Source organism: Leucopleurus acutus (genome assembly GCF_964270905.1).
Source record: "Leucopleurus acutus genome assembly, chromosome: 15".
In the NCBI taxonomy this organism is placed as follows: Eukaryota; Metazoa; Chordata; class Mammalia; order Artiodactyla; family Delphinidae; genus Leucopleurus; species Leucopleurus acutus.
The window spans coordinates 56,030,463-56,047,591 of NC_139157.1; the positions used below are offsets into that span (position 1 = coordinate 56,030,463).

General features: G+C 32.9%; 1 protein-coding gene across 3 annotated transcripts in view; it reads right to left on the reverse strand.

The window, feature by feature from the left end:
- GRIK2 (glutamate ionotropic receptor kainate type subunit 2) overlaps positions 1-17,129 on the reverse strand; it is a gene marked incomplete at both ends in the record, with an annotated part of 633,053 nt that overhangs the window by 107,045 nt on the left and 508,879 nt on the right. For all 3 annotated transcript variants that reach the window (XM_082855302.1, XM_082855303.1, XM_082855304.1), the window contains one exon: positions 1,453-1,571. In XM_082855302.1, coding sequence (XP_082711428.1) covers positions 1,453-1,571 — 119 coding nt within the window. The remainder of the gene's footprint in view (positions 1-1,452; positions 1,572-17,129) is intronic.

The window sequence follows — 17,129 nt, forward strand, 5'->3', positions numbered from 1 at the left end:
AACACTGGACCCAAAGTGTAGGAAAGGGCAAATACAACTACTGATTATTCATTTTATTTAGAAAGAGATGCCACAAAATTAGATTAGTTCATGTAAGAGTTCTCTGAATTTTCAAGTTTTAGGTTTAAATACCTGTAAAACTATATATATGGATGCTTATATTTTTAAAAGGAAAAATTATCTCAACTCAGTAGGATTGCTTGTAAAATGTATTTGTTAAATTGATTTTTTTCCTCTTAACATGTAATTATTTATTTTCACTTTAGGAAGTAGTTTATAAATGAAACAGTAATGAACTAATGGATTTATGCATAATATTAAACATGCAAAAGCAAAGTACCTTTTTTATAAACATTTTATAACTTAACAATAAATTTTCTCTTCCTCAGGTCTGTAATGCAATTACCAAATGAATTTCTTCAAAGTGGATAATAAATACACCTCTAAAATTTAAGGTAAACCTTTATGGTAGGTGTGGTAACTCTTACAAAGAAATATGTTTTTTTTTCCTTAATCCGGTCATTGTCAGTTGTTCAAATTTTGGGCATTTTGCTTATTTACTACATTTTAAAACTTAAAAAGATTACATTTTTAAATGCATAAAATAGTCTTCGGTCTTGGCTAATGAAATCTTTTATATTGAGTAGTAGGTCTGACATTAATTTATTGAACTTTTATATAAATATTAAAAGATTAATAAAAGAAATCACAGCAGCAAAAATAAAAATAAATTCAGCTTGGGAGAACTGAGACTAAAATAATGAATTCATAGTTATATATATACCATTAAGACATATTGCATGTATTATGTCATTTTCTGAGAAATGTAGTTTTTACTTTTACCGTTAATATTATAAATTTTAAATAATTGTGAGAGTATTTTTGCATGCACTTCTGAGCATGCAATACTTTATATTCTTATATACTATCAGATGCAGCTAATATTTTACTTGAAAAGGTAACTCTAAATGGTTAAATATTTTATTTTTGCAAATTTATATGCAGTAGATTTGCTAATCATGCAATACAAAGGCGTCTCATCATCAAGAATTGATATGAAAGGGAATTTTTTTACATCAAAATGAGACAGGAAACAGGAGCAATACACTGTATTCTTGTCTCAAGGATATGCAATCTTAATAGTACTTTAAATGCAGCTTCTAGCTAATGGATCAGGTTAGTTTGGTTATCTATGAGATAATGTATCTACTGTGGGTTAAGAAAAAGTTAGATGAGTATACTGTATGTGCAATTGCAAAAGCTAATTATTTTCTCAGAATCTCTCTTGGATGGGATTTGAGAACGCCTAAATGCATTAGGTAGATGGAGAAGCTGGATTATGGTTACATGCAGAGAGGCACCCATGCAAGCGACTTGTGCCAGCGAGAACTGTAACACCCAGCAAAGAGTGGGACATGGTGCCCAAGGGAAATAGCAGGCTGAATCGTATACCTTGCTGCATGAGAGCTCCAACTCCAAACCAGAAACTATTTAGCAAGGTAAAATTGTTTTCCACCACGTCTGAGTCAGGGTTGCAAGGGTGTGGGTTATACCACTCATAGGGACTAAACCTGTGGTAATTGACAGAAGAAAAGAATATGTTTAAATGGCAGTGAGAGACATTCTATCCAACACTTTTGCTGCAAAAGAAACAGAAAGACAGGTAAGATTAAGTATAAACCAGAAATAAGCATTTTTATAGTACAATTTCATATGCATGACAGCAAGTTGTAGGTTTTAATGATCCCTGTCCTTATCAGCTAATTACCATGCTAAGATGATAAACAGCATTTCTTTACCTTATATGACTTATGAGAGGAAAATCTGTATTTCGGTAAACCAAGAACATTTTATAAGATATAGGCTTTTCACATGCAGGATTAAAAAAATTTGTTTTAAAGACTAGAAAAGCATTAAAAAAGAAAACAAACTTAGGTATGAAACAAACATTTTTAAAACTGTGGAAAAATTGTTAAAGACAGAAGAAATGATACAAAATCACCCCAAGAATTTTTTTGTGATATAACAGAAACTGCCAAAGTGACGGAGATTAAATGATCAGTGAATAATTATACCTCTAAGGAAACAGTACGATGGATTTATATCTTTATGTGTAACAAACTCACATCTAAATAGAAAACCGAATCAGAATGAACTGCATTCTGACACATGCTTCTGACATCATTATAGGTTTCAGAGGGAATGGTGATATGCAGGCTATCAAAGCAATGTTAGAAGCAGGAATGCATTTGAGACTGATTGGTTTCCACTTACTATTTGGTTTCAAATCTACAATTAATTTGAATCACTGCTTTAAGACAAAGAAAAAACAATCTAATTTTTGAGGCCAGTTATAGATGGTTTTAGAAATATTAATAACATCTCTCAAATAATTCAAACTGAGGACTTTTTAAATTGTCAAGTGTACACACAATTAATTTATTCTAATTATAATCCAGATATATGTTTCAATTAATGGTACTATCAAAAAATATCCTTGCCATAATTAAAAATGCTTAGTCTAATTACTAAACTAACAAAATATTTTCCCTAATATCTCAAATTTTAAAGCCACTCTTTTATAAACCAAATTAGTGTGTGTCCCCTTTATGAAAGCATTAAAAAATCTTGCATTCAATCAAAGTTATTTGAATAATGTATCTGTCACTTCAGAAAGCCCAATTTTCTTCACAATAATCTTTCTGACATATTAAAATTCTGAAGATCAAACAAACCATTTTCATCTTTCTACTGCAATTTTCAGAACACCCTTGTTTTAATACCCTACCCTTGACAAACAAAGGAATGTTTTGTTTGGTTCTCTAAGTTAAACTGACACACTGAACAGAAAGGTTGATTGGATAGTAATTAAACATTCTGATCTGATTTGTTATGTCTGACTGAAGTAGAACTAGCTTTGGTTTTAGACATTTCATTTTTATTTAAATCCCTTATTACTTTTACGCTTATGCAAAAAGTTATATACATTTTTAAAAGTATTTCAAAGTATTAGAATGTTGGTCATCAATCTTTACCCAAGACTGTCTTTAAAAATATTACCATTTTCACTTAACTATCTAAACAATTCACTGATCATCAGAAGCAATGTGATCTAGTGGTCAGATCACAGGCTCTGCAGCTGGACCATGCAGCTCCATGCCCTTGGACAAGTTATATAAACTCTGTTTTTAAACAATAAATATTTTAAAATGTGACTTTGCCTACAGTTACATATTTAGACTCCTATTTTGATTCCTTGATAATTAAACTGTTCTTTTCAGACTCTTGAGAGTATATTAGCTATAAACACAAAGCTGGTCTGTAAGAGTTGGAATTAGTTTTTGTACATCATAAATCCTAGAAACATAACTACAGATATTGAGAAGGTATAATTTGGCTGATCAAGATCATTCGTTTTCACATAGAATTCCATGAGCCTTTGAGTTTTATACAGGTGCTTCAAGGGATTCCATGAACTGAGGGGAGGGAGATGTAGTGATAGGGGTTGGGGAGCGGGAAGTATAAATATGCAGGATTCTGCCCTCCTTTTCCATAAGTGTATGTATTTATACACGTACATATAAAAAATATACATTTTTTTAATTCTGAGAAGGTAGGAAAGGCAGGAAGGAATGAAGGAAAAAAGGAAGGAAGGGAGGAACGAAGGAAGGAAGGAAAGAGGAAGGGAGGAAAGAAGGAATGGGAAAATGGAGGGAAATAAGGAGGAAGAATCTGGAAACACTGGCACTGCTTTCAAGAGACTAATATCTACTGCAGTGAGGGAGTCCTGTATAACTTAACAAAAGGAAAAACTGCATGGCAAACTAATACTGAAATTCAAATTATGTACACCTTTCACATTCTCCACCTTGTCTGCTTTTTCCTTAGAGAAGATTTCCAGGGTACCCAAAAGATGCAGAACTAGCCAACAAACATGCTGTCTAACTTGAATTTGCAATTGGCTCTTCATAGTGACACTCCGAAAGCTTTTCTTCTGTCTCCATTTGATTCATTAACATCCTCCTAATCGTGGTAATGTGAGTTACGGCCATCCCGCACTCACCCCACACACATACTGCACTGGCCCTGCACTGCTTTGCCCTTTGTCTGCTTTATCTCCCTCATGTTTAAGTCAACACAGCTCTGATTCTAGTTTCATTCTCTGTTTTTTTCTAAACGGAATCACCTCTCCCCTCTAAGATTAACTGCTATGTTAACTCTACCCTTTCTATTTCCAACAGATCTTGCTTCAGTATCTATCCCTTCCTTCCAATTCTTCAGATTTACCACTTTTAAAAGTTCTATTGGCCTCCATGTTTTTTCTGCCCATAAAAAAATATTTCAGTCATTTCAAATCTATATATTTCACCCTAATCACTCTCTAGACCTTAAGTGAATTTCCAATGGCCTGACAGTAGACTTTTCAATATTAATATGTCCAATATGAACTCATAATCTTTCTTCCTAATACTGCCCTTTTATTGTCTTTTCCATCTCTGTCAATAGCATCACCCGCTGGCATTCCCTGACAACAACTGCAAAGGTCCTGCCCCTAGTCCTTAGTTCACTTATCCTGAACACTTTAGAGTCAACTTCATTTCTTTACATTCCTTTTTTCCACAACACTGACCTCCAAACCGTTGTTAATTTATATCAGTTTACCTACAGAAAGCCTCTTCCATTTCCTCCCCTCCTTCCCTGTTTATTTCCATTGGCATTAATGCCAGTTCAGGTTGTCATATCCTGTAGCAGTAGTCTCCCAGCTGGTCTTTCCACTTTTTATTCCAAATTTATAAGCTCCAAATACTGCTTCTCAGTTAATTTTCATGTAGAATAATTTCCAAAATGATACAACTCTATTAAAAACAAATCTTCAATCATGTCTACAGGCTACATACAAACTTTTAAGCATGGAATTTGAGATCCTCTGCGTTGTGCTCCAAAATACCATTCCAGGATTATGTTCCACTGCTTTTTCTCCTACTCACCAGGCTCTGGCCACTTTTCCCCAAAATTCTATATTGATTCTTATGCATTTCTTTGCTCATCTTGTCCTTTAACCTGTAATTCCCTACTCTCTACTCCTCTCCACTATTCAAATCCTACACCCACCCCTCAATTCCAACTGAATTCCAATAATACCATCTAGTTGTAGTTTTCTTGATCTTTTCTTGGAGTAAATATCTAAGGTAGGGACCAGTGACTAACCCTCAGTATTCACTGTCTTGCCTGAGTTTTACTAGGAACATTGCTGCCCAGCTAATAAAACTATACTTTCCTTCTTCCCTTGAATGCAACTAAATTTGAACCTCTGCAATATGAACAGAAGTGACGTGTACAACTTCTGAGAATTCTCTTTAAGGATATTTGCCCTGTACTCTCTTTTCCTTCTCCATCTTTTAGGAAATGGTGATGACTACAGACTATTAGAAGCCCCATGTTGAGGATGACAGAGGTGCCCCACCATCCTTGGACTGCACTCCTATAGACTGTGGAGTAAGGGGAATAAATGCTTTCTGATTCAAGGCACTGTATTTTTAGCTGTCTTTTTAGAGAAGCTTAACCAGTCAGTACTTGAATGACTCAGGTGCCCCTCTCTTTTTTACATATCTATAGCACTAAGAGCTTCAGGTCATACCTATGATAGCCCGTCTTCCTCATTATAAATTAATGCACCTATCTTCCCTCTTCTATTAATTGTAAATGAGTACATGCAAATACAGTTTCTGATTTATCATGTGTCTCCTACAAATATTCTAGCATGAGGCTTTAAACCTAGTGGGCATCTAACACATATTTGAGTTATTCTGATGCTCTTTTTGCCTCTCCTCTCGCTCTTTTTCAATTTCTGGCCAAGCATCTAAAATGATAATCCTCCTATTTCTCTACACCTAATACCTCCGTAACCCTAAGCTTCCATCTCTGTAAAAGTCTTTTTGAATCCATTGTCTTTTTTCCTTAAGACTATCACTTAATCATTTTGCAGCTTCTACTAAAATTCTTACTGAACACTAGCCCTTTGATATCTTCTCTTTTAACTTCTGTGATATGTGCCCCTGATTATTTGCTCTCTGCCCCACTAACAGGAGATCCCTTTTGGCTAAATCTTGGCTCTCAGATCTTTCCTCCCTCTTTAATGACCTAACACACTCATGGCTTTAATTCCTCTGCTGATAATTAGAAAACCCTCTTAATTTATAGCCATATTTTCACTCAAAGTATTTCCATTCATCTTTGTATATTCCTACTGAGGCAGCTCACCATTACCTCATACATAAAATTATTAAAACTAAACCCAACAACTTCTTCCATACTAGCTCTCCTTAACAATTTTTTCCATTCGAAAATGATATAGCACTTCTCTGAGTTCTTGAGACTTAAGTCTTCTTTTAATCTCCTTCCTTAAATACAAACAAATGTGATATGCTTAAGCCGTATCAACTTTTGTTTTGTAATGCCTCTGTTTTATCCCATCCATGCACTTTCATTTCAGTTCTGAATTGTGGATTTTAGAACTCAATTCTTACTTGCTTCCCGTTTTCTCTATTTTGTTTTGCAAACTATCTTCACAGTAAGTTTTGTACCATAACATGCCTTCTCTAGAACCGATCAATTCTATTAGCTACTGAATCAGGTTTAACATTCTATGCCTCCGAATTTCAATGTTCTATATAATATGACTCAATGTTTTTAACCTTATTCAAACTATTCTGTAGACTGGCCAACTGTCTCACTCTGTCTGTGTTTATGCTGTTCCTACTAAGTGAAAAATCCTCTTCCTTTCAGTTGGTTCACCCCCCTCACGTTTATTCTACTCCTTTCTGAAATTCCATAGTGCTTACTTTCCTCCCAAAGCTTACTTTTTTCAAATCTCTGTATATTACCTATTGCCTTGTGCTCCACTATTGGCATTTCATATACTAATTTTGTATTCTCAAAATTTTATGATGCCCTTTGGATAAGCTTTTTATCTTTATAATTATCATTATTAATATATTTGTATGACTTTAGTGCCTAAAAATTACGTTAACAGAATGACTACAGGTATGAGGACTATAAAACTTGAGTTACAGCCACATGTATATTTTGTACTTGGTGACATATTGCTAAATCTCTGAGCTGAAGGTTTATTTCTAAAGAAGAAAAAACTAAGCATGAGAGACAATATATGCAAAGCATTTTGCAAACTATGCAGCGCTATACAAATGTTAGCTAAAAGCGCATAATCTAAAGATTTCTTACTCTAGAGACATGTTCAACTGTTCACTACACTTAAAGGATATAATTTAATGATACGTATAAATGACATACTTGGTCAGAATAGGTAATCCGGCTAGGTTAGTCATAATACGGGTTAGCATGTAGCCACCGGTGTGTTTGGCACTTACTCGAGAAGAACATGGAAGTGGATGTTATAACTATCCCCAGCACAAAAGCAAATAGCCAGAAATGAGAGGATATTTCTAGAAATTAGATCTAAATGGACTGAAAGTTACAAGGGTCACTCTACTTCTAGGAGATGAAGGTACTGTTAGTTTAATTCAGGAATGCCCTAAGGAGAGCTAGCTATAAGAGCTCTCATACTTGTGCAGGAAGCAGATTAAAATCCAGGAAAGAAAGGGATGAAGCATGCATATTCTTTTGAAATTATGCTGTTTTGAAGACATCTCTGGTGGGAGCAGAGAAAATGTGGGAACTTCTAAAGTCTCTGAAAAGCAGAGTTGCCTTCTACTAAAAGAAGAGTTTAAAACAAGGCACCAAAGACCCAATTGAGTTACCCCAGATAAGACAAATTAAATAAAAACTATTAGAAATGAAATACAGAATTAATAAGAATAATATCCTTTGCGTCATACTTGCCAATTATAAAAGCAAATGTAGCTATATTATCTCATTTTGAACTGCAACAAATGACCAGAGATATTATTATTATTAAAAGCTGAGATTTAGATAGATCAGGGATCTGCCCAAGATCACACAGAAGGCTAGAGAAAGATGTGCAAGCAACTCCCTTCTACCTCATTTTGCAGTGTTCAATCGTTATCATACCCCATAAAAAAAGGAGAAGGGAATTCCTATGTTCTAATTCAGTTCCCTGTGACAGAAGAATATTATTTGTAGTTTCTCTACTCCCAAGTCAATGAGGAATTGCTTGATTTTCACTAGGGATAGAAAAAGACTTTGCTTCATCACTTTTTAGCACACTTATATCTTGTACTCTGTGAAGTCAATTCTTGCACATTGAGAGCATTCAAAAAGTAAGATTTGGTTAATGCCTTGATGTCATTGGAATACAAAAAATATTCCCAAATTTTTCAGCAAGAGATCACATTTTGATTAACAAATGCATTAAATACCATCTGATTTCTATTCAGAAATATTGCAGAATGAGTGTCAGTTTTTAAATTTAACCACCATACCAAGCCTGATAATATAGATATTATAAATGTTAAAATTCAATAATATATGCATAGATATGAAATCCTTAAGGGATGTTCAAATTCACCTGAAGTTTAAACTATTTTTACAATATTATCTTTGCTCTGTATTTTGCCATCACCACCTGAATTCTAACTATTTTGCACATGGAATATAATATTGCTTCTCTAACACTGTCAGGAAAAGTTATCTCTTTGAATCCATGAAGAAATGCTAAAAGCAAGAGCCTCAGCAATTTTTGTGAACCATCACAGTATCTTTGAGATGAAATAAATCAAGTTAAAGGAATTTAATTCAACATGTTGGATGAAGAAAAAAAACTTTCTAGGGTAGACTGCTTATTATTTTTCAAAATTATTTATCTTTAATTAACTTTGATTTCAGAAAATTGTCAAGAAGTAACTTTAAAATATTTTTATGTGCCTATTAGAAACCATGATCAAAGATAATGCCATACAACCTTGGGAAATGCACCATGTCAAAGATGGTACTGACAGGTTCTCTTCCTAACACCTGTACAAAACACAGGGGTTCCCGACAAGAAACTTCTGTAGAAATGCCCTTGTCATCCTAAAGTTTAACCTGTCCGGTTATCTTTTACGGTTCTGAATGTCTAATAAGTGGAGACAGTTTCCTTAAGTACTAAAAGCTTTACTCCATAGCAAACAAAACAGTGGTGTCTTAGCAGCAGGCTTCACCAACAATCAAAACTGATTCTGAGCAACTGCTTTATCTACTTACATTCCACTAGTATCGTTTTACCTTTAGGTTTTTTGGTTGTTTGATTGTTTTTTACTTTCTGAATCTTTACTACCAAACAGACCACTCTGAGTGCATAATTAATTCTAAATACTATCCTTAGCCAGAAAATTTGTTTTGTGATCATTCCAAATAAACAGTTTATATAACCTTAAATAACACTTTCTTTTCAGAAATAAGGATGATTGATATTCTGCGGCAGTTGATTCTATACATTTTATGTTGATAGTTATCAATAACATATATCCTGAAATAGTTCCTGTTGTTCAGTAAATTAAATTTAAAATTTGTTTTACTTAAAAAAGTGATTGTGTGTGCTTTAGAATGAGTTATACAAGCTCATACTGGAATTTTTTTTTCACACACACACTGTACTTTATTTTTACAAGAGATAAATAAACTGACACCAAGCATTGTAAATGGATGACCACAACAAAAGAAACAATGATTGCAATTACCAAACACGAAACACACTCATACTATGTCATAATATTGACATTCAGTCCAGTAATCCTCCACTGTAGCAGCTCCTTTACTTTGCAGTGAAAATTGATTTGTATATTTTTGCCTGAGTCCTTGTGGGATTTTTTTTTTAATTCAAACAGAAAGTCACAAAAATTATAATCATCCTCGTCAGTTCACTCAGTCCCATGTAATTAACTTTTTTTCCATCTTGATCTTTTGTTAGCACTTTTATGAATTCATCAGTTTCCATTAGAGTTCTGAAAATGCTTATTCATTCAGTTCAGTAGTATAGTCAGTTACCAGAAACCTGTACTTGTCAGAGTCTTTTCCATGAATTCCTTGAAGATGAAACCCTTTTATAGGAACATTTTTGCAAAAAATGTTTTTTTAATTGAGCATACATTAAGTACTTCAAGAATTGGTTTCTAAGGAAAAGACTTCCATAGCTATAATTAATTTTAGTTACCTTCCAAATCATTAATGAGCAGGATATTAGTTAGGGCTGTATTGTGTTTTCTATGCTCAGATGTAAAAGGTTTCATAATGTAAAATGATGTGGTGAGGCTTTGAAATTGGATGGAGTTAAACTATGGTTAAGAAAGAAATGAAAGGAACAAAAGATTTGCAAATCATTATTATATAAACTAGGAAATAATATGAGTGTGCAATTCAGATAGATGATTTTTAACAAAATAAACACAATTGAACATAAATATATTTAGTTCAATTAAATATAGCTCAAGGATTAAGAATTACCTGTAGTTCATACACTCATGATCCTCTGTGCAGTCATTATCCGTAGAACTGTAAAACTAGCCCTGTGCTCTTTTATCGGTATAGTCCTTTGCTGACTTTGAATTAACTTGAACATCTATGTATCTGAATCTCACGTAAATCTCATCAGCTCTCCATCCTGTATTTCCAGCTGCCTACGAGAGAGTTCCACCTGGATGTATAGCCATACCTCAAACTCAGCACGACTAAAATCAAATTGGCCATCCTCCCCATACCAGACCAACCCAATGTCCATAGTCAACCACTTTTGCAAATAATCTAGGCATTTTTCAAAGATTGAGATGAGAATTCTTGAAGTCACCTGTCTTTCCTTCAGCGTCTGTATTCAGTATATCGCCAAGGTTTATTGTATTTTTCTTCAAAATAATTCTTGAATTTGCCCTTTCATTCCCATTTTGCAATCCCCTTATTACTATAATTTTAGTTTAGGCTTTTTTTTTTTTTACCTCTAATCCAACAAGTCTTCCTGTCTTTTGATTCTCCCAACACTATCTCTCTTGTCCATCCTACATATGACTACCAAGCAAATATTCCTGGACTTTAATACTGTTAATTCTTTTGTCAAAAACCTACAAGAAATCAATATTGCTTTCCAATCAACTCCAACTTTTTCTGTTCAATTTTCAAAGCTTTAGAAAGTTGAGTCATCTCACCATGTTTCCTGCTATACCCCAACAAAAATCTATTCAAATAAACCAATAAATATCTCATACATGGCATTCATATTAACATCTCCACATTTTTGTTAATGCTTTTCCTTACAGCTGAAATATTCCATTACAGTCCAGTAATTAGTATCCTACTTATATTTTAAAGCATAATTTACTTATTTGACAATAAGCCCTTTCACAGAAGATACACCATATTTATTTTAATCTCCTCCACCTGAAATGCTGTCTCCATTTTCCCCTACTTAATATAGTTTCCCTCATCTTTTAAAGTCTAATTCACTTATCTGGATAATATGCTCTTTAAAAGAAGGGAGCATATCATTTTAATTTTATATCTCCTAAAGCATTAGAATGATACTGGAAATAGAATAAGTGTTCAATAATAGTATTGTTTTATTGAGTGTGTGTGTGTGTGTGTGTGTGTGCATTCATGTATATATGTAACCCTTTAGCACTTTGTTCAGTGTTACTTATGATGTGTGATTATCACCACTTTAAATGTCAGATTCTGAAGAATAAGGACTTCCATTGGGTTAGATTCAAGATGAAATAGGTCAATGTAAAAAATTTAATTATCTAAAAATATTTAAAAATTAAAATGTTTAAACAAACAAATCTGTTGCAAATAATGATCATCTTTAAGTTTAAAGGATGTCTAGGTTAATCTTTAATTCAATATTTCCTAAAATAATACATTCTAAGTCAGCAGCAGATACACTAAAGCTACCCAGATCGCTTTTATTACATTTACAGGAAGAGATACATTTTTCCCCCAAACTCTTTAAAACTTTAAAGAAAATTTTATGTATATTTATAGGTCTTTCCCTCATTCAATACAGCAGGTGCTTCTCTACTCCACACTACATTAAACTAGTAACTGAAATATTTATAAGATACTGCAACAGGGTGCAAAACTTTATGTATATTAACTCCTCAGAGAATCAGAAGTCATTATTCAACATCATCCTCTGCAACTCTAGAAGTATGCTATAGATTATTTAAACAAAGTTTAAGAAAATCTTAAAAATTAACTTGTCATTTTGCATCTAATTTTATCATTTCAATTTTATTATTCACAAATATTTTGCCCATCAAATATGGACAAATCCTTGAAGGCTTTAAATTTAAAATATATTTCATATACATAACTATATATGTACAGACACTGTTGAACAAATAGAGAGATTAAGAAATAATTCTCAAGAAATGTTTTCCATTAGCATTCTTATCTGTAACCATCTCTGTCTCTTATCTTTCATCCTCAATTTCTTAATCTGTGGAGTGAGGAGGCTGCCCCTGGTCATCACTATAGCTTCTTTCAATATTAATAATCCTGAATTTCATTATTCTTTCAAATATATGTCCATTACTTTACTGACTATCTATTTGCACCATATTTATATGAGTAATTATTCAAACAGGACAAATAGAACACGTTTTAAATATATAAGTAAATCATTGTAAAACTTTATAAAATAATGCAATTAAAGCACATCTCTTTCAACATGCATATTTAAATTATGATTTAAAAACATAGCTGTATAAATTTGCCCTTGGTAAGAACTTTGAAAACTGTCATTCTCAGAGCATAATTTAATGCCGATTTGTCATTTACTACTTCCTATTGTATTTTAGAGGACTAGAAAACTAGTTTAGCTTGCAAAAATTTTTATTGTGACCAACGTATAGTCATTTTCCTTTGTTTACTTAGTGCATATACAGATAGATACAGAACTATCTGCAGATATCAATAGATATGGAGATATATATTTATGAAATAAACAGAACTACAATAATGAAAGGTTTTTAATCAAATAAACACAGATCGAGACTCTACTTATGAAATATAATAATTAATTAGGCCTAAACACTTGACCAATAGGTAAAGAGGCAAATGGTTTTGGGGCTATGGAAGGAGCCCACATTGGTAGGAACAGGGAGGTTGTAGTTAAAGCACTTTGCTGTAGCTCCAGCCTCCTGATTGGCATTAATTATTCCTTCTACCTTCCTCTCTATCTTCCTTGTATGTTCAGTGCCCCCAGGCTGGCTCTGATTTTTCCAGATATAGTTTATCCTCTCCTTTCTAGCTCATGTCTTCCTTGCTTACTATATCCCTGTCAGAAGACAAAACAGCCTTCACATTGAAATGGTAACGACAAGAAAGCAAAAACACAAATACAGTGATTGGCTGCTTCTCTGTAAGGGACCACTACACTTACATGTGAAGTAAATCCTCTAAAGGGCAAAACAATCATTAGTCACAGTGTCTGTGTGTGTGTGTGTGTGTGTGTGTGTGTGTGTGTGTGTGTGTGTGTGTTGTATGTCTGTAGTATTTTACTGTGACTCTCTTTAGTTATGGTCATCCAATCATTTTGCTAGAATATCTACAGCATTCATTTTTTTAAAATAAATTTATTTATTTTTGGCTGTGTTGGGTCTTTGTTGCTGCGCATGGGCTTTCTCTAGTTGTGGTGAGCTGGGGCTACTCTTCGTTGTGGTGCACAGGCTTCTCATTGCGGTGGCTTCTCTTGTTACAGAGCACGGGCTCTAGAGAGCAGGCTGAGTAGTTGTGCCACACTGGCTTAGTTGCTCTGCGGCATGTGGGATCTTCCCAGACCAGGGATTGAACCCCTGTCCCCTGCGAATTCTTAACCACTTAACCAGGCAGATTCTTAACCACTGCGCCACCAGGGAAGTCCCCTACAGCATTCTTTAGCCCACTACTCCATCTTATTTGTTTTAATTTCAAGATAAATGGTTAAATCTATTATTTAAAAGGAAAACCTGGGTAGTTACTGTAATTTTTACAAAATGAAAAAAAGGAATACCTCTGAAAGTCATATGATTTCAATATACGACATACTCAAATATACAATATGATGAGAGCTATGTGCCTTACTCATAAATACATGTTACATATTTATCACCAAAAAAAACCTCACAGAATTAAAAACTGCTTAACTCGATTCTAGTTGATGACATTCCGTCTTTATCTATTTAGCTTCTATCTATCTCTTAACACTTTAAGGCAGAAAGAATAAATTTTGTTTGTTACGTTTTCACTTAAGGCCAAAACAAAGTAAACATTAGATTAGCTTGGATTTTGCACCTGGTTAAATTATTTTATGCTCTAATGCATGAATCACTAATATGTTTAGAGCTTTTACTTTCACTGTAAAACAGATTGCCTTTGATTCAATTAAAATTCCTTTTCATAAATATGAATAAAAAATTCCTCATTTTAAAACAAAGATAGTTAAGAATTTAGGACTAGGGGTACGTAGCAACACTGATTCACAGCCACTGTGAGATTACCCGAACGCTACAAAAAATAGGGATACACTTAATAATGGATTTGTATGTACATGGTGGCTCAGAAAACTTAAAACACTAATGATATAACTTGTTATACAGTTTGAATATCAAGAAGTAAAATAGCATTTGGCATATTTACTTAATGCCAGAAAAGAATTATTGCCTTAGATTATTTTATTAACATTGGAACAAGTCTTAAATATGATGATATTCTATTGTTTGGACATGGGTATTTTATAAATTTGACACATATTTTGAAGGTGGACCATCTTTCTAATTATTTTCACACATATAACATAATGTGAACTTCATCATTAATAAATAGCTTTGGGGCTTCCCTGGTGGCACAGTGGTTGAGAGTCCACCTGCCGATGCAGGGGACACGGGTTCGTGCCCCGGTCCGGGAAGATCCCACATGCCGTGGAGCGGCTGGGCCCGTGAGCCATGGCCGCTGAGCCTGCACATCCGGAGCCTGTGCTCTGCAACAGGAGAGGCCACAACAGTGAGAGGCCCGCGTACCTGAAAATAAATAAATAAATAAATAGCTTTGTACCAGTGTTTAAACATTTACCGGTAGCCCACCCCATCACTCAACCTACCTAATCAACAAAGCTTGCTTTCTGTTTTGGAAATTATAGTAAGCTAAACTGATTTGGAAGATCACATATGGGTTTCTACTATGAATATTTTTGTAATCTATTCAAAGTATGACCATGCAATTATTTTAATGATTTCTTAGAATCTGCACCAGTTGTAAACAGGAAGGACAAATTCAGATTACAGACATGTTTTTTGTTTGGTCAAAACCATGCCTTAAACATTTTCTTAAATTTGAAACTAAGATTGTCCAGCCTTGTTCCCTAAAATCATTTTCTTTCAACTGTACCATCAGAAAAAAACTACCTATGTCTATTTTTATACTTAAATATTTATTTTAGTTCTACTATATTTTATTATCTCTGCATCTTTATCAATGCAATGTTTGTTGTTAGAAATGTTATAGAAAATACAACCCTATATAATTAGATGAATTTTATGTAAAGCCAATCTTTACTCTGTTACCACCTATCCTGTATGTGATATTTGACTTATTTTGTGGGCAAAGGAAGCAGCTTTAACTTCTCCAACAGTATGCTAGAATGAAAACCTGGGGTCAGGAAGACAAAATAGAGTACTAGTTACCTTTAACTAAGAAAGCACATATTTAAAGAACATTTTATATTTTAAAAGGTCCATAAATGATCCCAGAATTTCTGTTTTAGTCAATCAAACAATTAAACTGAAAACCATGACAGATAAATTTATAGGGAAATTGTAAAGTAGCTTTTAAAAGTTATCTAACATTTATTCAGATTAACATAAAATACAGAAAAGTAGATGATTCAAAGACCTGCAGTTTTATGGCACAAAAGTAGATTAGTAGACAGAAGTAGTAAACATTAATAGTAGATTAGTAACCATTTACTAAAATTTAAATCAAGTTATAAATTCTCTATGACTTTAACCTATGAAATTATTTTCATTTATATTAGTTCCTTCTATGTTAGATACAAAATTTCAGAATACAGTTAATAAGTTTAAGCAAAACTTACAATATTTTCTAAACGGACTGTTGTTTCCACCAAAGAAATTTCCTAATCACTTGGATTTTTAAAATGCCTTAAGAATTATACTGGTCAAGATTCCTGAAATTACCATTTATTCACAATATTTCAACTTATTTATAATGCTTTTCAGTGCAAAGAGTGACTTTAGACTAACATATACAAAAGATGTGATTATAATCACATCTTTCTTTTGTTTTTGATATAGAAAAATATACCACTGATAACTGTTTCTTTATTCTTTGAAAAATATTAAATTTTAAATAATTTTGTTTAATGCTCAAATTCTACAACTGCATATAATAAATGAGTTTTGTAGGATACATATGTTTTAAAACTTATTATATCAGAGCTTATATACTTTATAAACTTTATATTGGATTGATATGAGCTATGTGTTCTCAAAATTCTATTTCTATTTTAATCAGTATTTTTTCTGTCACTGCTTCTTATATTGTATTTATATAATTAAGAGTTGTTTTATCATATAATTAAGAATTGTTTTTAACTTCTGGTCAGTGATAGTGAATATATATATATATATATATATATATATATATATACACACACACACACACATATGCATATATGTATGTATATGAGTAAAACATATTTTATATATTTCCAAAAGATGCATTTTTCTCCTGCATTTTTATTCATTTAAATATATTTATTTATCCTAAGCCAATAAAATAGGAAATATGCTCATGAAAGAAGGCCAAGTAGTCCATCTGTGTCTGTTCATTTATCTGAGCTATCAGTTCTTTAATTTCTCAAAATATTTTGTATCTCAAGCTCGACTATCTGTTTCGTCAAATAGACTGTTCCAACTTCTTCTAGCAGTAAATACCTTTTTTTTCTAAATTCCAAGTAAACTTGTTTAAAAAAAAACTATCTTCCTCCCTCAGCATCCAAAAATTCTCCATTCACTCTGAAATCATCTTAGTATACGGTTTTCCATTTAATCAAACTTGAAAAATAAAAGTTCTACCTTTTTATTTCTGAAATAGTTTAAGTATAGTCACTGGCAGGTAATCTCAAATAAATATATATTAGAAATTATGAATGGGAAACACATAAG